The sequence below is a fragment of the Octopus bimaculoides genome, chromosome 6 (assembly GCF_001194135.2).
Source record: "Octopus bimaculoides isolate UCB-OBI-ISO-001 chromosome 6, ASM119413v2, whole genome shotgun sequence".
Lineage (NCBI taxonomy): Eukaryota > Metazoa > Mollusca > Cephalopoda > Octopoda > Octopodidae > Octopus > Octopus bimaculoides.
The window spans coordinates 61,974,698-61,997,730 of record NC_068986.1 but is presented as its reverse complement, the minus strand read 5'-3'; the positions used below and the strand labels follow the sequence as shown (position 1 = coordinate 61,997,730).

General features: G+C 35.0%; 2 protein-coding genes across 3 annotated transcripts in view; both read right to left on the bottom strand.

Annotated features, from left to right (window-relative positions):
* The window catches only part of LOC106878752 (uncharacterized), a 153,437-nt gene extending 144,703 nt beyond the window's left edge, over positions 1-8,734 (bottom strand). Inside the window, exon 1 of one of the 2 annotated variants that reach the window (XM_052968770.1) lies at positions 4,880-8,734. In XM_052968770.1, coding sequence (XP_052824730.1) covers positions 4,880-7,532 — 2,653 coding nt within the window. In that variant the 5' untranslated portion in view covers positions 7,533-8,734. The remainder of the gene's footprint in view (positions 1-4,879) is intronic. The other variant, XM_052968771.1, reaches the window with a different exon arrangement.
* Positions 8,735-11,448: 2,714 nt separating this feature from the next.
* Positions 11,449-23,033, bottom strand: part of LOC106867147 (transcription factor stalky) — a 31,848-nt gene continuing 20,263 nt past the window's right edge. Inside the window, exon 3 of the mRNA XM_052968772.1 lies at positions 11,449-11,913. Within this exon, the coding sequence (XP_052824732.1) occupies positions 11,822-11,913 (92 nt within the window). The 3' untranslated portion in view covers positions 11,449-11,821. The remainder of the gene's footprint in view (positions 11,914-23,033) is intronic.

Sequence of the window (23,033 nt, the reverse complement as noted above, 5' to 3'; positions counted from 1 at the left end):
TTTTCGTATTTTCCAGTGGTGTTCTCTATTATTTTGACTTCATCCCATAGGGGGAGGTGGTCTCCATTTTTCCATACATGATCAGCTATACCCGATTTATCAATATCTCCTCATGTCATAGCTTTGCGATGTTCATCTACCCTTATTTTGAGGGGGCAACATGTTTCGCCTTTGTATAACCTACCACAGCTGCATGGGATGGAGTACACGCAGTCTTTGGTCATATTCTCTTCTATTGGTGGTTTTACTCGAAGGAGATATTTGCAAAGCGTTGTATTACTCTTGAATACTGTCCTGATGTCATATGGGCTGCATATCTTTTGTATCTTTTCAGAGAGAGCCTTTCACATAGGGTAGACAGACTGTGGACAGTTTTTTGGCTTCATCCTCTCTCTTCTCCATCATTGGAGTGGATAGTATACTTTGGGATAGTTGTTGCTTAACAGATATTTATTGAGCTTGATCATTGCTTCGTGGTATGTATAACGGTTGCTACTTATATTCTTTGCACTTCAACTTCAATTCCCACCATCCATATAGTGTAAAGAGAGGGATTGCTCAGTGCCTAAAACATCATGCAAAGAATATAAGTAGCAACTGTAATACACACCACGAAGAAATGATCAAGCTCAATAATGATCTGTTAAACAACTACCCCAAAAGTATACTATCCACTCCAATTATGGAGAAGAGAAAGGATGAAGCCAAAAAACTGTGCAGTCTGTCTACCCTATGTGAAAGGCCTCTCCGAAAAGATACAAAAGATATGCGGCCCATATGACATCAGGACAGTATTCAAGAGTAATACAACACTTTGCAAATATCTCCTTTGAGTAAAACCACCAATAGAAGAGAATATGACTAAAGACTGTGTGTACTCCATCCCATGCAGCTGTGGTAGGTTATACAAAGGTGAAACATCCTGCCCCCTCAAAATAAGGGTAGATGAACATCGCAAAGCTGTGATACGGAGAGATATTGATAAATAGGGTATAGCTGATCATGTATGGAAAAATGGAGACCACCTCCCCCTGTGGGATGAAGTTAAAATAATAGATAGAGAACACCACTGGAAAATATGAAAACTAAAAGAAGCAGCACGTATGCTAGGACACAACAACCTCCTAAGCTGACTGAGTGCAGATATGAGCAGCATATGGGAATCGGTATTAAGGAAGGATAGAAAAATATTAGACTTACAAGCCCTAAAATCACTCCATAATTGCCCACGGGCATACGGTGAAGTAGTTAAGAGCACGGGCTACTAACCCCAAGATTCCGAGTTCGATTCCAAGCAGTGACCTGAACAATAATAACAATAATAATAATAATAACATTGAAAAATACCTTAGGAATGAGAACCCAGGTTCAAAATTTCCCCCAAGACACCTGAAGAAGGCTGGAGGGTATATCAGCCGAAACGTTCTGTTAACAACAAACAAGATGAGGACAAATATCCATCGAATGTAAATAATGTACACAATTCCTCATCTCTTAAATATAGAACTGTATTGCACTCTTTTAACTGTTTAATGAAGTTTTCAAAGGAATGAGGGGCTAAAACATTTTTATATATTTGAGTATCTTTGTTTCTTGCACATTTGATATCTTTAGCTATTTTGGAATCAGGACATGCATTCTGAATTAGTCCAGGTAAATGATCCATAAGTCTCACTGGTAAGTTATGTTTTGCAATTAAGCAGCTCTGCAGCTGCTACACCTGTAATATGAACAGAAGAAGTTGTACAGTGCAAAAAGTCGGTCAGTTTTCCATTTTTGTTTAATTCTTTTCTTTGGCGGAGTTAAACCTAAGTCAATCTCATCACTGCTTTTATCTTTTGTATTTTTGCTCATCATGTGGGTTATAAATGATTCATAATTGATAAAAGTTTAACGAGATAGTAAGGAAGCACTTGTCACTTATGTATAAAATATGCTACTGACTGGCATTAGAGCAGCAAGCCAGAGATATTGGATGGTATGTACAATATACGTATTGAACATATTCTATACCAACTAGCTACCAATTAGCTATAAACTGCCTCGTTATAAAATGTCGCAAAATATATTTTGATATAAAATAGTTAGTCCAATAGTAATGTAATGTATTTATTGTTACATTGTTCACTTACATATGCTGTAAACTTATTTTTTACATGAAGCGAAAAAATTTGAAAAAAGTAGCAAATTACTGCAGTGTATTACCACACACCAAAAGTACCAAAGTTGGGGCAATAGTACCAGGTTCAGCAAGCCTGATGCCTATATGTGTATCATTTTGAAAATCTAAGGGGCATTCTAGGATTACACATACTTTGATCTACCTCTGATTTGACATTCAAATAAAAAGACATGGATCACTAAGAGCCTTTTCAAAGATTAGTTACAAACATTTTTTGTCCTTCAGTATACAAGGTACAGTGCCAGACATATTTCCAATAATGAACCGAGAAAACTAGTGAACTTAGATGACCTTTTTGATAATGTGAGAGTCGAATATATCCCCAAGAACACTCCAACCAATAGATCAAGACATATTATGAGAACTTTCAAACAACATATGGAAGCAATTAACAAAGAGGATAAACCTACAGTTAGAGATTCCTAGAAGAAATTCATCGTAATGGATGTTGTGGATAACATAGCTGAATCATGGAGTGAGTGAAACCTTCAACCTTGAATAGTGCTTGGGAAAGTAAATGGTCAGACAATATCCATGAGATTACAAGTTTTCTTCAAGCAGAAAGTCTATATGAATTTCAGAAAGATAATGACACTAGCAAGGGATATAGGATCTGAAGAAGTCATAAAGTATGATGTGATTGATTTGCAAGTGTCCCAGAGAGAAAGTTTATCTGACAAGGGGCTGATACTGCTAGAAAAAGAACAAGCTGAGAATACAGATCAGACAACAGAAGTTCCACCTACACCACTTAAATTGATTACAAAAATTATTACAAAAAGGTTGGTAAAGGAAGGTCTGCAGGCTTTTGCTGATAATGATCCTAATCATGAATGTAGCATAAAGATTACAAGAGGAGTTTATAATGAGCTCAGTTCCTATACTGAGCTGTACAAAGAATAAACAACTTAGGATAAGTTCTTCATCCCTCAAGCTGATGTTGGTGATAATGAACCATAAGAGAGTAAAAATTGTTCCTCATCATCCTAGTAATGCTCATTCTACCAGCACCCCTCACACAGTAGTCAACATCTCTATTGTGGTAAGAATGTACTCTTACGATATTTTGATTCTTATTAATTCTCTAACTCATTCCACTTGGAATGTTTTTGTTTTTATGTATAAGTTTAGAAATTATTTTCATGTATAAAGGTGAGTGTGTTGCTTGTTCTCTATTGCTTTCTTGTGTATTTTTTTTTCTTTTGAAGGAGTCCATAAGAACGCAATCTCATTTGATAATAGGAAAATTAACTTTGCACTATGAAATTTCACATTACAAACATATTTTCGGAAATATACTACTTCCGTAAAGCTAGGGATGCATACACAAACACACATATATACATAGGCAAATCGAAAATTAAAAATAACAAAACAAAAATCAAAAAGATGTACACATGGTTGACACTCAGTATAAGAGGGGAAAAAAGAGTGTATAACATTTCAGGCATGGCTCTTCATCAGAAAGAGGAGAGGAATAAGATCCAGAGAAGGGAAAAAAAGTGCACATGGCTACATAACTGAAGTGTGTGTGTGTGTGTATACATATGTACATAATGGGTGTATATACACATATATACGTGTTTGTATGTGTATATGAAACAAAGTTATTTTATTCCATGAAGGTAGAAATATAAAAAAAAAAAGTTGAATATGCACTGGAATTCATTTAGATTTTTTTATTTTTGAATTTTTAAAGACTTAACTGGTTTCACAGATTTCTCTGATTTCCAAAAGATGAGACAAAAAGACAGAGCTATGCTGTAACTGTCTTGGGCGCACACGCGCCTACATTTGAAATGAACTGAATTCTAACAAAGAAACTATCCCACAATTTTTATCTTCATTTGAACTATTTTCTAACTTCTTTCTGCGGCAATTACTAACTTTTTTTTATAATTCAGATCAACAAACTTAGACAAGAAAGGTATGTTGACTTAGTAAATTCCCAGTTAATCTTTGTAGCAATGCAAATATTATCCACTGTTTTTGCTGGAGTCCTCATATGCTGGTAATGCAGTAGAACTAGGTAAATGTAAATAATTGAAATAGTCAACTGAACGTTTAACAACTTACAACACTTAACGTGATGAGAGTAAGAACAGAAACCTAAGACAGAGCAGCCTTGAATTCTGCTTCTTCAAGTATACATCGAGTTAGCGAGAGCCTCTGTGTGGTCACTCGATCTGCTGGAAATAGCAGCTCGTGTTGGATCAAAACCATCCGCGAGCAATCATGCTTTACTCAAACGAATAAATAATAAAGAACTCCGTTTAAATGACAAACGGGTCTGAACTGACAATAATAATGTTCAAGCGAAAACCCTTCGGAGAAATGTATACGTAAGGGCGTTTATAAATAATTTATGTTTTTATTTATATATATATATATATATATAAAGCGCTGTAGCCTATTACAATTACTCGCACACACGAACACAGTAACAGTTTGCAAAGTTTTTTTTCATCTTCAATTAAAACTATATTTATAGGTATATATGGAAACACAAACACACACACGACAAATACATACTTCACGTATGCATGGATATGTAATAAGGAGTTATTTGAACATATTTAAAAAAAATAAAATTGTTATTTGGAAATCGAACTCAATTCACATAATCATCATTAAAAAATTAGAACAATCGAAATGAATGATGACTTCCACAAACCAGTCTCTCTATTGCTTGCTTACCTTTGTGTGGTTTTTTCTTATCCTCAACTTTGCCTGAATCCACATCCTGTAAAAATTCCAACGCAGTAGAAAACCTATTCTGTTTACTAGAACCGGGTTCAAACTCACGGGGAGAAAACCTATGCTCTATAACAATTCTAGGTGGGTCCGTGTGGCAACGTTTATCCCTCAGCTCAGACAATTGTTGTGCGTGTACAGAAACGGGAGATTCGCTTTCACTGGCCTCATCCAGCGACTTATTCGTTCTCCTAGTAATGGTAAGAGTTGGTTTAGAAACACCACCGGTGAAATGATGTTCAATAATAATGTGAGAAAGTTCTTCTGCACTATTAGAAGCATCAGTAGTACCAGTAGTATCTGGATTATACACGGGAGTTTCATCGATATGTAATACTGTCGGTGATACAGACTCTTCTCTATCTTCCTCATCTATTAATTTGGGTATTCGCATGTAAGTGCTGCCAACACTGTCTGACAACGGATTGGGGCTGTCATTTCGGAAATTAAGCGATACTGGAGAGGATACATGTTCAATCTTTAATTCCAAAGGCTTTTTCTGCAAACTTGAGCTGTTGTGTCGCTCACATGAAAAGTGTGGATGTTTTGTTACTAGAGGCGGGAGAGGAGGTCGTCGTTGAACGGCTATTTCGATAGGTTTTCTTACTGGACTTTCGTTTGCTTTGCAAAGTGATGTTGAAATATCTTCAGTAGTTCTTTTAGGAGATTGTGTGGCCAAAAACGTAGGGCTCTGAGATCTTTCACAAGGTGTACTTTGCAGTTCATTAACATCCGCCAAAAATCCACTGTTTCTTTTGATTTTGTTAAATAAATAATCCCAATCATTGGCAGGTCCACGACTTCGCCGTTCGATTTTTTCCTGATTTTCAAACTTGGGGAAAAAATCAGCAAACAGATCGCAATTTGAACGTCTGTTAAAATCATCAGCAAAAGCTCGTGATCTTCTCCGCAATTTGAAGTTAGCAAATTCTTTCTCAAATTCCTTAAAATCTTCGTCATTGTCAAAGAAATCTGAAAAGGAATCACTTTTCCCAGTACTTTTCGTTACTGCAACATCTTGTTTAGCCCCAGCTGAACTGTGTTTAACTTTTAGTTCAGTCAGTGGCATGTGTTCATTCGAACAACAAACATTCGTATCCTGTTGAAAATTAATTTTCAAAGGAATCGAACTTCGCCCTTCACTCTCAACATTACGTTTTCTATCTCTAGTTGCAAATACTTGGTCTCTATCTTCACTGTCCTCTATTCGACCAAGTCGACCGAACACATTGAAGTCATTATCCAAGTTAGCAAACTCCCGTTCGAACTCCTGGAAATTTTCATCACTTTTGAAAAAGTCCATTAACATGTCATGTGGGGCTAATGCGTTTCTGAAAGACGACGATAAATATTTCAGAGGGGACGAGGAGTTTGAAGAACTTCGTCTGCTTATAGAATTTGTGATTCTGGCTTTATTACAACTGCTTGGCGTTGGTGAGGAAGAAATACAGGTGTTAACAAAACGAGGTTGGCATGATGACGAAGTTTCTGAAGAAGCTGCTGGTGTAGTAGCAATAGGAACAGGTACAATATCACAACCAAGAATTCTTCCAGAGTTACGTGTAGAGAAAGTTTCCTCCTGCAATGTTAAACAATTCGCACTTTGATCATCACAGATATTATTGTTAACTTTGTTTTGTTGATCCTGCTGGTTAATACTGGTAAAAATTGGACTATTACTCGGGCTGTTTCCGAATCTGTTATTTTGGGCCAATTGTTCTTCAATATTTACTGGTATTTCGCGCAGTGGAGATACTTGGTAGTCGTGATTACATCCACTTTTCTGAAGACTTTCTTTCAGAAACTGGAAGTCTTGTAATTCTTGTTTAAATTCTTCAAAATCCTGTTCGTCCTTAAACACGTAACATAAATTTCTGTAAGAGTTCAAATCGTTGAGATCTGTGTATTTCAAATGGAGTATACTGTTTGGAGAAAATGTCGTTCGACCACAACTGTTGTTCGTCTGAGTGTAATAACCACCACTAGAACTACTACTTCCAGTATTATAAGTAGTATCTGTGTCGATAGCAGAACTACCGACTTGATGTACCGGTCGACTGTATAAGCTACACGGCAAATTGGATGTACATGTACTGTCGTTATTAGCATCTCTCACGTCATCAACTAATAGTGAACAGCTATTAATAGAACTGTTTAAACTATTTGAGGGGTTACGATTTGTCGTGTTTTCAGTTACTACATCAAACACCTGTCTTGGAGAGAGAGAGGAAACTACATTTTGTTCCACTGGTCTGCATCGCAGATCAAATTGTAGATGATCACAAGAGTAGCGGTGATCTCCAGAATTTTTGCTATTTAGATCGGCGCGACAGTTGTTATTGGTGCAATTAGCAACAGTAATAGAGGTATTGTTATAATTGTTAGCATCAGTAACAGCATCACAACAGCCACTGGTTGTTATAGCTTCACTTTTATTTATGCAGTTTGCAACCGAACTAGTAGCAGCATTACAGTCGTATCCATTAGAGCTTTTTTTCTTGCAGTTACCCGTATCTGTTTGTTGTTGATGTTGCTTTCGTGTAGGAAGTCGAAACTGGCAGGAGCGGCGGCTAAAGTATCCACTATCTTCACCCATACCGATCGGGTTTTTGAGGGTGGTGGGGAAGCACCGCTCAACCTCTAACTTAGCTTTATGTAGCAGTTAGATGAAGATTATGTTGCTGCTGGTATGTTGTCCCGGTGTAAAAGAAAGAAGCAATCGTAATATGATGTTGGCAGCGGTACCAAATACCGACCATGTAGACAGCCATAAACTAGAGAAGTTGGTAAATAACAGCAGTAAGTGTGATAAGGATGAGAAAAACGATAGCTTGGCATGCTGCTGCTTTTCGTTAGAGCTGCTGATAATTGGATGAGGAGCTTGGGGTAGGAGTTGGTCGGTGACAGGCTTTCGTCTTCTTGTTACACTCCTTCGCTTTTATCTCAGTTGATAGTAAGCAGCAGCTCCTGATGAGGTCACCCATATAGGTAAAACGTGTTACCCATTAAAGTTCTTCATACTGACAAATAAGCGGTGGCTATGTTCAAACAAAAGATGTTGGTGATTCTATGTATTAGATAATCAAATGTCGAGAGATCTCTCATTACAGACGAGGAGCGTGTCTTAACGCATTTTCAGCAAGTAGTAGATGTAACGTTGTTACCAGCCTTGCTAAGTAAGATTTTTTATTTAATATCTCCATATGGCGTGTACCTGTGTGAGTGCGAGAGATTATGACACGAGAAAGAAAGCGGAAATGGTACTACTAATAAGTACACACGTCTGAATGACGAAATAATAACGTTAACTGAAAGCGAATAGGAACAAAGAGCAAAATGGGGGCTTAAAACTACACGAATTTTTAAAAAAAACCTGCTTGAGGCAGTATTGTTGGTTGAAGTCAAGTAAGTCAATAAATAGTTTTAAGTGTAACATCTACCAATGGGCATGCTCGGCCAACTTTCAACACTGTTCGTATACTATTTCATTTACATACTTGGCTCTGGTAACCAGGGAGCTTCAACATAGTCGCTAGTCCTGCTAGAAATAGCAATAAAATCATATCCTCATATCACACTCTACTGTCTTTAAAAGTGTAGATAATATGGTTTTGTATCAAACGAACAAAAACAGAGTGGTCAAAGCTGGAACGCCTTTAGCCATAAGTCTGCTCATTCTGCTCAATTCTAACCTGGGGCTAAACAATTTGGTTTAGTTCGCAATGTGAACAGATATTTCAATCTGGGAACTAAGTCATCTGTGAAATAAAATTTTAAATATGAGACTAATAATAAAACTACTGCATTTACCTATGTAAATAATTCAATCAGCAGACACGCCTTCGCACCGGATAGTTCTCTCGTTGAATCATACAAGTCACTACGTAAACTGTAAACAATGACTTTTTTTAACGGAAGTAATACTATCAACATAAAGAACCTATCATTACACTCCTTGTTCTTTTCATGGGTACTTCTAACAACCACCTGCACACAAGAGAGAGACGTAAGTACACTCCCCGTGTGATTATATTTCTTAATAATCGTTTCTACAATTGGTACAGAGCTTAACAGTTAGCGAAGGATGAAAAGCAAAGTTAACCTAGGCGAGATTTGAACTCAGAACGTAAAAAGCAAAATCAAATATCATGAAATCAAGTGGCTTCAGATGGTGAGAATTTCGTCTTTGTTTTGCTTTACTTCATCAGTGCACTGTATTAATAAATTTATCGACAATACTGAAATTACCTTTCTGAATAAAGATTTCATTAAAACTTAAAGAAAAAGTTTATCAACAATAGTTCAAATTGCTGCAAGTATGTACGCATTTCAGTACAAACTCCACTTTTATTCTAAAAATTCTTTTAATACCAAGATATCCGTCCTTGTGGTGAGGAGGAAAGAAATGTAACGTTTTTATATAAATAGATCTTTGGAGAACTTTAGTAAAAACAATTGAACATACCCTTCATCATCAACAACAATACGTACACCATCCGTTTTAGGCGTAACAAAACCCCTAACCCTAAACACCGGGTGTGCGTATTCTTTACTTTCGCCCATTCTTATTTACAATAGATACAAAAGTATAAATTGAAAGTAAATATGCGCTTGGGTGGCTGTGTGGTAAGTAGCTTGCTTACCAACTACATGGTTTCGGGTTCAGTCCCACTGCGTGACACTTTGGGCAAGTGTCTTCTACCATAGCCTCGGGCAAACAAAGCTTTGTGAGTGGATTTGGTACACGGAATCTGAAAGAAGCCCGTCGTATATGTGTATATGTTTGTGTCTTTGTTTGTCCCCCCACCATCTCTTGACAACCGATGCTGATGTGTTTACGCCCCTGTAACCTAGCGGTTCGGCAAAAGAAACCGATAGAATAAATGCTAGGATTACAAAGAACGAGTTATAGGGTCGATTTGTTCGACTAAAGGCGGTGCTCCAGCATGGCCGCAGTCAAATGACTGAAACAAAAGAGTAAACGAGAATTATGAATCAAAATAGTTGTCTAACTTTTTTTTTTAATGAAAAGATCTAGCAAGGAAAAGTGTGAAATTCAGTGGATTTTGTATATGAATGGTCTCTGCTGTAATTAGCTGGCTGGTAACAGGTATAATTATTTGTTACATTGCAGTTTTGAACAAAAGATTTTAATATGGAGAGAGGGGAAAAAACAACTTGTTGACCAAAAATTATTGACACTTTACTTACATACTCCTGTCATCTTTGCTAAGGAAGATTAGAATTTAAAAAAATTCTCCCAAACAAATTTACCAAACAATGTTATTCAATTTGACTTTTAGAATGGTAGAGATGAAGCAAATTAGGTCTCCTTTAAAAAAATTAATAATTAAATAGTTTCTTAATGGTAAATTTTTAAACTAAAATCATTCATGTGTGTATAAATAAACAAGATACCTTACCCACAGAACAATATAAATACAGAATGAATTTGAAAATTGTAATTTTCTCAATAACCTAGTTAATATAAATTAGTCTCACTCTTAGTCTTACTGATGTTTTATCCTGATTATATATTAACAGCTTACGTTTATCCATCTAAAGCTCTAAATATTATACCAACTAATCCTCAATACTTAATTTTAGACCCCACCAACTCCACACAATGTTTATTAATTTAAAATATTAAGGAATAAATCCTTCATATTGATTTCAAATTTGGCACAAGGCCAGCAACTTTGAAGCAAGGGGTTAGTTGATTACATCAAATCCAGTGTTCAGCTGGTACCCATTTTATCAATTCCATAAGGATGATAGGCAAAATTGACCTCAGCAGAATTTGAACTCAGAACATAAAGACAGACGAAATGCCACTAAGCATTTTGCTTGGTGTGCTAACAATTCTGCCAGCTCGCCACCTTGTAAATCCTTCACATTAAAATGTAGATTCATAGGAATTTTATTTATTCTTTCTTTACACCATCATCATTATATTCACCTCATTTATTTATCAACTGTTCAATTGAAAAACATTCATTCTGTTCAGGCATTATCACTAGAATCATTTAAATCAATTTCTAAATTTCTTTAAACCAGATGTATCCATCATCAATATGTGGTTAATTTAAAGGAAATCAATATGTTATATACACCAGAAAACTAATCTTATTGGTCTCAAGTCAATATTATTTCCAGCAGTCATTTCTCTTCCAATAAAAAGTGTCCCTAATTTTGAATTTAGAAACATTTCATTAATATGATAAAATTGGATACCATTTTCTTAACTACATCTTTCTAAGTTTCAAACTGTGATTCATTAGTTCTATTTGTGGAATAACCAGAAAAATTCACAAGCAGTAGACATTAACAGATAAATGGAAAATATTAATTACTCCAGACAAAGAAATATATTTAAATTCTGAATATATATTGTAATTTTCATACAAAGGCATATATATATATATTAGGGTTATGACATTTTCACAACCTAATAATCCTATACTGTAATTCAATGAATAATTTCATAAAAGTCAGGAAACTAACACACATTTTACTTTATTTCACAAGAGAGATGTGGAATAAAAGTGTATTTATACATTTTTAAGATTACTGAATTAAAATTGCTCTATGCAAAGGTTCAAAACAGCTATTTTAAGACAGAGGCCACTACAAGCATTCAATAACATACAAAATTAAAAACAATACATATTTTTAACTTTATAAGTTTAATTCCCTATTTAAAGCCAATTTTTAAACAAAGAATTAATGTTTTGTCAGATAAAATAAATCGAAACTGAAGTTTCTCCTTCTCTTTACAAACATCATAAAGATCTTGAGGGCACTTGATTGCCCATTCTGCACTCTGATTTGTTCTGGGAATTTCCAGTTTTGATGGTTTTCGACTCCAAAAGTTTTTTACATAGTTCAATGCTTCATTATGAACTTGCAGGCTACCACATAACTTCTGATAATCATGTGCATTGAACATTTGGTCAGTAAACCAAAAATCTGCCCAGCTGTAAGAGATGAATTGAAAAACATTGAGAAGCAAAACTCTTTTCTCTGATAGAAGAATAAATGCCAAAAGAGCTAATATTGCTTGAGAATTCCATCTTAAGTTGGGTATTTTTTGAAACTTTACAATAGGAAATTTTCCGGTTGCTTCAAAGAAATGAAAAACTCTGGTCAAATGAAATAGAAATTTTATATCATCTCGCCACCTGCTGAATCAGTAATCTTTTCTTCACCATTGTTGAAATTAACCTGGAGTTTCTTGTAATTACTTAGACGCTCTGACATGAATGTATTTTATTTATTTATGTGTTTCAGCCAAGTGGCTGCGGTCATGCTGGTGCACCACCGTGCGTATATTTAATATTGGGAGATGACTTTTTTCTCCAAGTTCATTATCCATTACAACACGAAGAACTCTATCAAGGATATGATGCTGACAACCAATAAATTGTGGTTCTTTCAAACCCTTGGGAGCAAACAGTCTTTGCAACTGAATGACAATGCCATTTCTTTTCCCAGTGTTCACACTCGTATCAGTGACAATCATCTTTACACAATTCCATAAACTGTATTCATCTAAAACAGCTGTTATTCCATTCGCAACAGTATCGGCTTTTCTGTTTGGTAATTGAAGTGCTTCTAACTTAACTTCTCTCTGTTCATTCTTTAAAACTAGCACTTTGGTATTCTTGATCATCAATACGTTTACCTTACATTTCCAATGAACAAGTTTCTAAATGTAGTGTTTTCTTCATTTTCGTTTTTAGTTTAACAGCTTCTATGATAGTTGATCTGTAAATACCAAATTGGGAAGGAGTATTGACATTGATTCCATCTTGAGATAACTGTCGACAAACTGTTGCTGCTTTTTGGGCTGGAAGGTATTACTAACTTGGTTGCAGTTCCAGTTTTGCTATACTTCCTCCTTGTTTGTGTAGATTCTTCATCTGATTTTTCGGACTCTTGATATTCACTTTCAGTCTCTGCTTCACACATTGACAATGACACTGGAGTTGCTCTGGTTGAAGTTGGTATTAAGGACACTTTCCTTCTTTTGGATGGATGGATGGATAGCTGTGTAACTGGCTGCCTTTTCAGTTGCATACCCAACCTGTCCCTTGCTCTCACTTTGAAGATAACATAACCTTCTATCCTCACTGCACAGCCATTCACCATTTTCCGTTGTAATGCCAAAAGTTCCTTTCAATGATTTGTATTTTCCTCATTTTACACATTTCCTTTCCTTCCTTTGATGGTACCTCTAAGGAACAGGTAGCAACTGACAATTTGAAGTTTCATTGGTATCCTGCAGTTGTTTTCCAAAGAATGCTCTTCTAGGGGAACAGGTGGTCTTTTCCTATGTGAGTCTTGAAATTGCACAAGATTCTTCATCCAAATTTTTTTTGTTTCTTTGAGTGACACAAGCACTTCTCTTATGAGACATTATTTTAGACTCTAGTTGGATAAGCCTACTATTCAGAAAAACAGTTAATATAGTTAGAGTTTTTAGCATCACAGAAATAAAAAGGAGAGGAAGGTGATATTTCCTAAAGTAGGGCCTAAGTAGTAACAAATTAAAAACTCTGTAACTCCTAACCTACTTAAACCTGAAAGCTGAAATTTGAGATATACTGCTTCTGCATTGCATTAAGTTAGCACACCAAGTTTGGTAAAAACTTGAGTAGGTATTATGACCCCACCCCCTAGAATTTTGCATGATTTGGATCAAAAGTGGTGTTAGATTTTTCCAGTTGGAGGTGACATTTTTCTAAAAAAATTAAAATTAAAATTAAAATAATGAAATTGCTCATTGACTTTTGACACAGGAAATTGTTTACTTCCAAAAAAATCAAAACGTCATAACCCTCTTATATATACACACATACATGCCACATATAACTTCAATATAAATGTGTCTGTAATTTAATTATAGCATATAATAGAACATTAAATATAGTTAGTCTTGCTGATATTTTATCCTGATTATATACTTTTCCTGTTGCAAAATACAACAGGAAAGGACAACAATAAAACAAGAAATTTTTCATTTTCAATGATATTCTGTCTATTTAAAAATGCATATTAAGATAATATGTGTGTATATTTATATATATATATATATATATCATTTGAAATAATCTATATCTAGAAATTTATTCTTTGAACAATCTTGAATAAAAAACAAAAGTAGTTAGGAATTTCTTTTAATTATACTTTTCTTCTCTTTTTCAGAGTAAATCTAGAGTTGACCAAAAATAAAATTTAAAATATAATATACATATTTTTCTTTTAATTATCCTAAAACTAAAAGCACCTTAAAAGATTTGTTAAATTACAATTCTTGTACATCATATGGGTTGGATAAATCTGTACAAAAGCATATTTCGCCCATATTGTGAGATAATCAATCTCACATTGATTTTCTACCAGCATTTTGAAAGTTATATTAGATCACTATAGATAAGTGTTGCAAGAATTCCAACACTAAACGACAATAATAGGCTAGCAAATTAGCTAAAATTATAGATCAAAATTCTAATTACCTCTCAATATACCTTACACAACAAAGTAATAAGTTTGTTTTAAATAAATATGATTACATGCATATGGATATCTATGATGAAGAATACTAATATCTATGAGATTTATGATAAACAAAATTTTATTCTTCCTGTAAACAGAAAGCAAAGGTTGTTATTACAAACAGCAAAACGTCAAAAGAGTTTGAATGTCATTGTTCTTGGTGTAATTGTAGTAACAGTTGAAAAGTTAGTTGCTGGTCATTATGTTGTTATTGTCGATTGTTCATTGTGGTTGTCAGCTACTGTCCATCATCTCTGTTGGCCATTTCCTATGGTGTCTATCAATGCTCTCTGTCAAGTAGTCAGGGTGTGCTGAATAGGCTCAAGGAAAATGGCCAAAAAGGATGGGATTGTTGCTGGAGCCAGTTCTAGGTGATATTGTGATTGGTTAAAATTTTTTATCATGTGAATAATATTCTAGCGAATTGCAATATCACCAAATGTAACATCCACTTTTTCATGCATGAGAGATTTTCTCTGGTCTGATGTCTGCCTTGCCACCAAATCTCATCTGCTTCGAAACAAGGTAACATGTTTTCATGGCTAGACATGTTGTCATGGAAGACTGGAAATGAAGAACACTGCTAATATAGCAATAATACTTGTTTACAACAATCATCACTTTGTGTCAAGAGAAGGAGACAAACACTCACACTCTATTTCTCTCTCTCTCTCACACACACACACACACACACACAAACAGGCTTCTTTCAGTTTCTGTCTACCAATTCCCATCTACTCACAAGGCTTTTGTTGGCCCAGTGTTCAAATAGAAAATGCTTCCCAAGGTCCATACTGTGAGACTGAACCCAAAACCATTTCCTCATTATCCTTCTTCCAGTATTTTCATCATTGCAGTCATTGCATACCAAGTGCAAGGCAAAACCAATGCAGCATCAGTGTTTCACAGAAAGATTTTCTCAAGTGTAGTGTCATCTTACCAAGTGATTTTGAGGTTCTTCTGTAGATATTGTTGGTGAAGTGTGTCCAGTTTCTTGGACACTTTCCTTGTTTAGCATTGTATAGGCAAACCTTCATTCATATCAGTATTGATTTTTGTTCTTGCTCCTACATTGCTAATTCTCTTGTTCACATTATTTACTATTTTTCCATCACTAATCACACTGGCCAGGTAAAAGAAATTGTTAGCATCTTCTCCAACTTGATGTCCAATAAGGATTAAATAGTTCACAAAAGTGTACTAACATGCACATTTTAGTGCTTAGATAGTATTTATGTATAATGGTCTTAGCTCAAATTAATAAATGTGTGTGTGTAAGCAAAACTGGGTGTTGTGTTCTTGAGCAAAAAACTTCATTTCATGTTGCTTCAGTCTATTCAACTGGCGTAAATGAGTAATCTTGTGATGGACTGGCATCTCATCCATGGGAGAGATATATGTATGCCACAGAATCCAGGAAATTGGCATTATGAGCCAATGGCCTGGGATGGATCTTCGATCTTTTTGATATATATGCAGTACACTTAAGTATATTCCCTAATAGAAGACAGAAAGTCAGACCGACACACGTGTTTGTACCACACTACCACAACAAACATTACTACAACTATGTAATTACTACTCCCACCAAAGATTGTAAAGATCAAGAAATCCAGATCAAGCTGAAAAAAACCCAGATCATCTTTGGATGCTTCATCTTTATAAACATGTCTGTGTATATACATGAAAATATACATACAAGCACACAGAGAAATGTGCATGTAAATGTGTACAAATATACATAGATATGCACAAACACCCAAACACAAAAATGTATGCACTCACTAAAAGATGTCGCACCAAATAAATTCTTTCATTGTTGATATATGAGAATGTAGGTGTGCACACATGTGTCACAGTAAGATACAGAAACATGAATGAATACACATTTTCCATATACCTGTATGTAGAGAGCATGGCTATAGCCAGACTGAGGCAGCTGTGTTAACAGTATTTTATATGCACTCATAAAAACTTAAAACTTTATTGACTCCCTAACATTGCCTTTGTAAGTAAAGCTGACAGTATCAGAAAATAAATAAAACTTACAAGGAGGGCATGTAAAACAATTGTGAGGACATGTAACAAAGAAAAGAGTAAAGGAGGAAGGAAAGAGACGTGCTTACACACATTTTTCATAACCAAAGTGAGACAGCTATAGTAGTGGTAGTGCTGGATTTGCATAGCCAGACTGATGAAGATATAATTGTAGGACTAAATTTGTGCTTCTGAAAATTAAATTTATCTCCTCTCAAGATTGTCTAGGAAAGCAAAAGTGTGTGTATGATATTAAGAAACCCAATGATTTGTTATAAGTTAAGAGCATAAACATCGTAGTATTATTATGGCTATCTCAAATTTAGTACCACAAACACACACCACAAGATGACTAAAAAAAAAAGTTACATTCAAACACACATTGTTCATGTAAAAGACATAATAATCACAATAAAAATGTTTCAGTGCAACATGTTTATTACAGGGTTGCTACAGACTGTTAATGTAATTTAAGACATTCAAACATTCAATCAAGGTGTAAATTGAGAATTTTTTTGCATATCTGATTTTCTCTGTCTGCAGGGCTGGTATTAGGCCAGTATATATTTAGAGTTAATATCCTCCTAGATGGGTTGGAAAGTCACATCTCATTCAATACATACATGTATAGTCTTTCTGTAATCATTACCCTGCTAAAATAGCGACCACACTCTACTATTTTAGAAAAGGAGGATATAGTGGGTAATGTAATCCTGGAAAAACCAAGAGACTAAGTTATCTCAGCTGAAGTACTTTCAAACACAGCTTAGCTGAATAAGCATTGACCTGAGACTAAATGACACCTTTATGTTATTTTAACAATTTATCTTAATCTGTCAGTTTTAAACAATCTTCCCACTTCCTGAACATGGGAGAAATCAGTTCAAGCAACCATCTCAATTATAATTCAAATGTTTTAACTTGTTTTTATTTTTGTTTGTACATTCAGGTTAACTAGAGTCTCTCTCTCTCTCTCTCTCTCTCTCTGCAACAAAGCTGCACTTACAGAAAATGTCCTCCCTACTACTCATCACTCAACCATAAAGTGAAACAGGGTGCCAGTCAAGTGGAGTACAAAAATGTGCTTTGCTTCATAATCACTTGATTCAAATATATTTATCCCAGCAAATCAGTAAGGAAGAATTATAGAGCAAATTAGTATAATACAAATAGCTAAACCCATCATATCAAAAGAAATAAGGATCAATGTAGGAGGACATGCCAGGAAAACATTAACCAGGCTTGAACTAATTTAATTACAGTTGGGCATGTAAACATTTTTGCATTTTGTTTTCATCAGCCATAATTACTTTATATAGGATTTGAAACTTGAATCCTACATCCTCTGCTCTAAAATATTTAGTCTATTGCGTGTGCGCACACACACACACTTGTAACTAAAACTTTGTAAGTATAATGATGTCATGAATTATAAAATTGTATTCTACAGTCGTACCTTCGATGGAGGACAAATTATTTTATAACAGGGTAAATGCATATGGTACCACTTAAAGAAAGGTCAGCTAATACTAACATTACTAAATGTCAAGCTCATAATAATAGGCAATAGCAATGAATATATTAAGTCAATGCTTTTAATCCCTTTCATTGTTTCTAAAGACTAGAAATTCAGTAGCATCTTCTTAATACCACTTTCCATAATACAGTATCACTGTAATGCTTTCTAAAATAAAATTATCATTTATAACTTAGGTGTGAATTGGCAGTCATTAGAATGTCAGAGAGAATGCTTCTTGTTGTTTGCTTTGACTTACTTTGCTCCAAGTTCAAATCCTGCCAACATCAACTTTGCCTTTCATTCTTTTGGGGTTGCTAAAAAAGTACCAAGCTAAGACAGTGGATTCAAAGGAATGTAAGAACGTCTGACAGGATGGCTTGTGGTATTTGTTCCAGCTCTTTGCATTCTGAATGCAAATCCTTCCATGGCCTAATTGGGTATGTTTAGTAGCACCTACTTTGTTGCAAGTATTCAGGCCAAGTTTCTGGTTTGAAGATACCTTCCTCCTCCCCTCTCACCAATTTCAGAGGCCCTATAACAAGTCATAGATACTGCCTTCCCTCCTGACTAAAAGATGAAAACAATACCATTTTATAAATTTAAATCTTAATGTATTGTATTATCTGTCAAAACTGCATCACTTGTTATCTATAATAATAAACATGAAATTCTATCTATCCGTCCGTCCATGACTTCTGTGTCTCAGTCTACATTTGCTCTACAATTGCTGTGGGAATTTCCTGATATCTGATGTGATTGTTGACAGATGTAATTTTTCATTTTACTAGTAGAAAGGACAAATGGATAAAATGAAATGTCTAAATCTTAGGCTAGACTCGCTAATTACTACCTGTCGCCTTGCTCTTCTAATAACTGGAAATCATCATTATGCTTGTGATATTATTTTCTCCTCACAAAGAGTTAATTTTAATTGAAGGTTTTGGGGTTCTTTACATTAAGTATGTTACAACATACTTTTACAGCTTGGTTTTATAAATATTTCACTTTTAGTCCTCAACCGGGGCAGAACTTTTGAGTGAAGTCGTTGCCAGTGCCGCTGAACTGGCTCCTGTGCAGATGGCACGTAAAAAACACCATTTTGAACATGGCTGTTGCCAGTACCGCCTGACTGGCCCTCATACCGGCGGCACATGAAAGCACCCACTATACTCTCGGAGTGGTTGGCGTTAGGAAGGGCATCCAGCTGTAGAAACTATGCCAGATCAGATTGGAGCCTGGTGCAGCTATCTGGTTCCCCAGTCCTCAGTCAAATTGTCCAACCCATGCTAGCAAGGAAGGCGGAAGTTAAACGATGAACGATAGTGATTAAAGGTAACATAATTCAAATACTAAAATAGTTATATCCATTACACAATGATCAGTAAACATCTAATTTTAACAATTGAATGTAACAAACATGAAGAATATTGTGAACATGAAACAAAAGTGGAAATGCAAAGCATATCATGGTAAAATTCCCAAGTTACAAATTTCAAAGCATGAATCTAACTCCAAACAACAATCAAACCTTAAAATACACGAAGCACTCATGTAGAATTACTTTTCAAGACCATATTTCTCATGAAACATTACCTATGTATTTAAATTCATTTTTAAAATAACCATGAGTTTGGAAGTATTTTGCAAAATAATTCACTTTTCTTTATAAAACTAGCATTTGTTGCAGTTACATAACATTTGTTTATGTAAAATTATAAAAAGACTGTTTTAAATATGAACATTTTAAAACAAGCAACTTTGTCTCATAGAACAAGAAGCAATCCCAAGTATGGTAGTATCAAAACGATTAAGTATAAATATGTTTAAAAAGGAATACTTAGCATTTTCTTCTAGTAATTATTACTATAATACAAAATAAAAGTGAACAACAATGTTATCTATATTTCGTTTTTGGATTTGATTTGCAATGAAAAAAGAACATGCATGCATGCACACAAAAAGTAAAATTCTGATGTGTAATCCAGTAAAATATATGCTGAAAATTTTCAAAGAAACATAATACAGAAAAAACGTTTTTCATAATGTAAGTAGACTTTAAATGTGTAACTATATATCATGTTCACTCAAATTCTGAGATATAGCAAGGGTCGGCTGAAAAGTTCATCAGCTAATCAAAATACTTTTATGAAGTTTATTTTACAACATAATCCCCTTGCTGTCCACATAATTCTTCCATTGGGGTTACAGCACTTCAATCCAATTGAAGGTGAAGAGGCTTTCATCCTGTTGGTCCAAGAAGTCATCAACAGCAGATATGACATCATCCTCACTGCAATACTGGTTCCCAACCAAGTGTTTTTTCATGCTGGGTAACAGATGATAGTCAGTCAGATGGGGCCAAATCCAGAAAATAGGTCAACTAGTCCAATGCTACAGTCATTGAAACTAATGACTATGTGTTAGAGCATTCAGTTTCTAAGGTGTTTGATTTTGGTAACTTTTTGTAACTGCCTCAGCAAGTAGGCATAGTACTCTCCATTTTGAAGATACTCAATAAGCACAATACCTTTTGCATCCCAAAAATCTGAGGCCATCACCTTTCCTGTAGATGAAACGATCTTGGCCTTCTTTGGAGCAGATGGAGGGGGTGTTTCCACTGCATAGATTATTTCTTTGTCTCTCGCTCAATGTAATGAAGTCATCTTTGCATAGAAAATGTTCATGGAAACCAGCTCGATCTGCCTCAAGCAATGTCAGATTTTCCAGTGACGTGATCAGCCTGGTACACTTTTGATTAGGTGTCAGAAAACGTGGCACCTACCAAAATACAATGCTTTTCTTTCAATTAATTATGGAATAGAATTTAATAAAATAACTTTGTTACTATCAAGCTGATGCGTGGGACATAAACATGTAATTCTGAAAGATTTTAATTTGGATCACTTGAATAACAACTAGGGATGGCCTCAAGTGGGTTAGTATAAAAGGAGCAGAGAGATTTGGTTGTTTGTAAGTCGAACAGTAGAGGCACTCTGGTGGAGAGATACTTTAATAACAGTGGAGCAATTCATTCTGATAAATTTTCGGTTATTTTCAGTACTGAGTTCAAATGGTCTAATGAATTTGTTATGCCAACATTCGATTCAATGCACAATTATATTTCAAAATAAACTCACAATCTTTTTTTATGATAAAACATTATCAGTGACTTGAAAGAAAGAAAAAAAAATCCCTTTTCAAGGGAGATAATTTGTGTATTTGCAGAGTTGTCTCCACTTAAACTGCATAATCCATTTTCTATAATATTCTTTGCTAAAAACTACAGACCACAATAACCGTGTGTGTGTGTGTGTGTGTGTGTCGTATTTGCATAATCTATGCTTATACAGTACATAACCTCATTTCTTTTGTTTGTCTTCTGTCACCGGGCTTTTTTTTAGATAGAAAGCTATGATTGCACCCCTGTGAAGATATATATATAATACACACATAAACATACAAATAAATCATATTCTTTCATGTTTGTGTCACTTAAATAAGAAAATTCGTCTTTACATAAAGCTTAAATTTAATCCTGGTTGTTTTCTCTATAACAATAAAAGAGAAAAGAAAAAACTAAAAAGTACTGGTACTCCAATATTACTACTAATAAAGTACAATAGAATGGCTGAACTGGCAATCTGACAAGCAAAGTGTCTTGCTGCATTGGTTATATATCAACATTGATCTCAACTAACATCAAGGCCAATATAATCTTTCATCCTTTCATGGAATGGGTGATGTAAAATAAGTACGAGTGGTACAGGTTAAGTTAATCAACTACACCTCACCCTCAAAATTTCTGGCCATGTGCCAATGTCAGAAATCAGTATTACTAGTATCAATAATCTGCTAGCTAAGAATTATTTGTGATTGACTTAGGAATAATGTTAGGTATTTTTCTTTACAAAATATATCTACCTAACTTACTTTGAATCTGAGAAATTATTCTGCATCCAGTTTCTTATTGCCTTCTCTAGAAGCCATGTATTCAAATAGAGAGGAACAACACCCGTGGTGGTCATGCATTTCTCTTTGCATTGTGTAATGTAACTGGAGTAAAATGCTATAAGAACAGAAATCAGGTTGTAAAACCCAATAGGAACTTATATTCAAACAAGAACATTTAACTTTTTTATAATTAAGAAGCAAATAATGTAAAAAGATTCAAGCTAGTTGTATTTCAAGAAGTCACTTAAGCTCTTCCAGACTCTTACTGTGAAATTTGAGCCAATTTTTTATATGCATGTACTTATTAAATGTAAACTTATTTAATATAAACTGAATTCAAAAACAAAAAATATTCATAGTTAAAAGTGTTGTTCTACCCAACCAGTGAATATAATAGGCAAAATCTTAGTAACCTTCAAGGCCATTGTTATCAGTCACATTCATCATCATTTAACGTCCATTGTCCATGCTGGCATGGGTTGGACGGTTTGATTGGGCTGGCATGCTGGAAGGCTGCACCAGGATCCAGTCTGATTGGCATGGTTTTCTACGGCTGAATGCCCTTCCTAACGCCAACCACTCTGAGACTGTAATGGGTGCTTTTACGTGCTACCAGCATGGGTGCCATTTGCGTGACATTGGTATCTGCCATGACAGCCATTTTGCCCAGCTTGATGGGTCTTCTTCTCAAGCACAACATAACGCCAAAGTTCTCTGTCATTGCCTCCAAAAGGCCCAACACTTGAAGGGAGCTTGGCCACTTTGCTATATGGGAAAATTAAATAAAGAAGAAATTATTATGATCATGAGTCTGCTTATTAAGGGCTGACACGAGGTTTTAAACATTTTCACACACACGTAAACAAGTGTGTGTGTGTTTTAAGGTGTGATTGTATGGTTAAGAAGCTTGCTACCCAATCATGTGGACTTGGGTTCAGTCCCACTGTGTGACACCTTCTATTGTATCTCTGGGTCAAACCATTGTGAGAAACTCTAAGAAGCACATTGTGTGTATGTGTGTTTATGTTTATC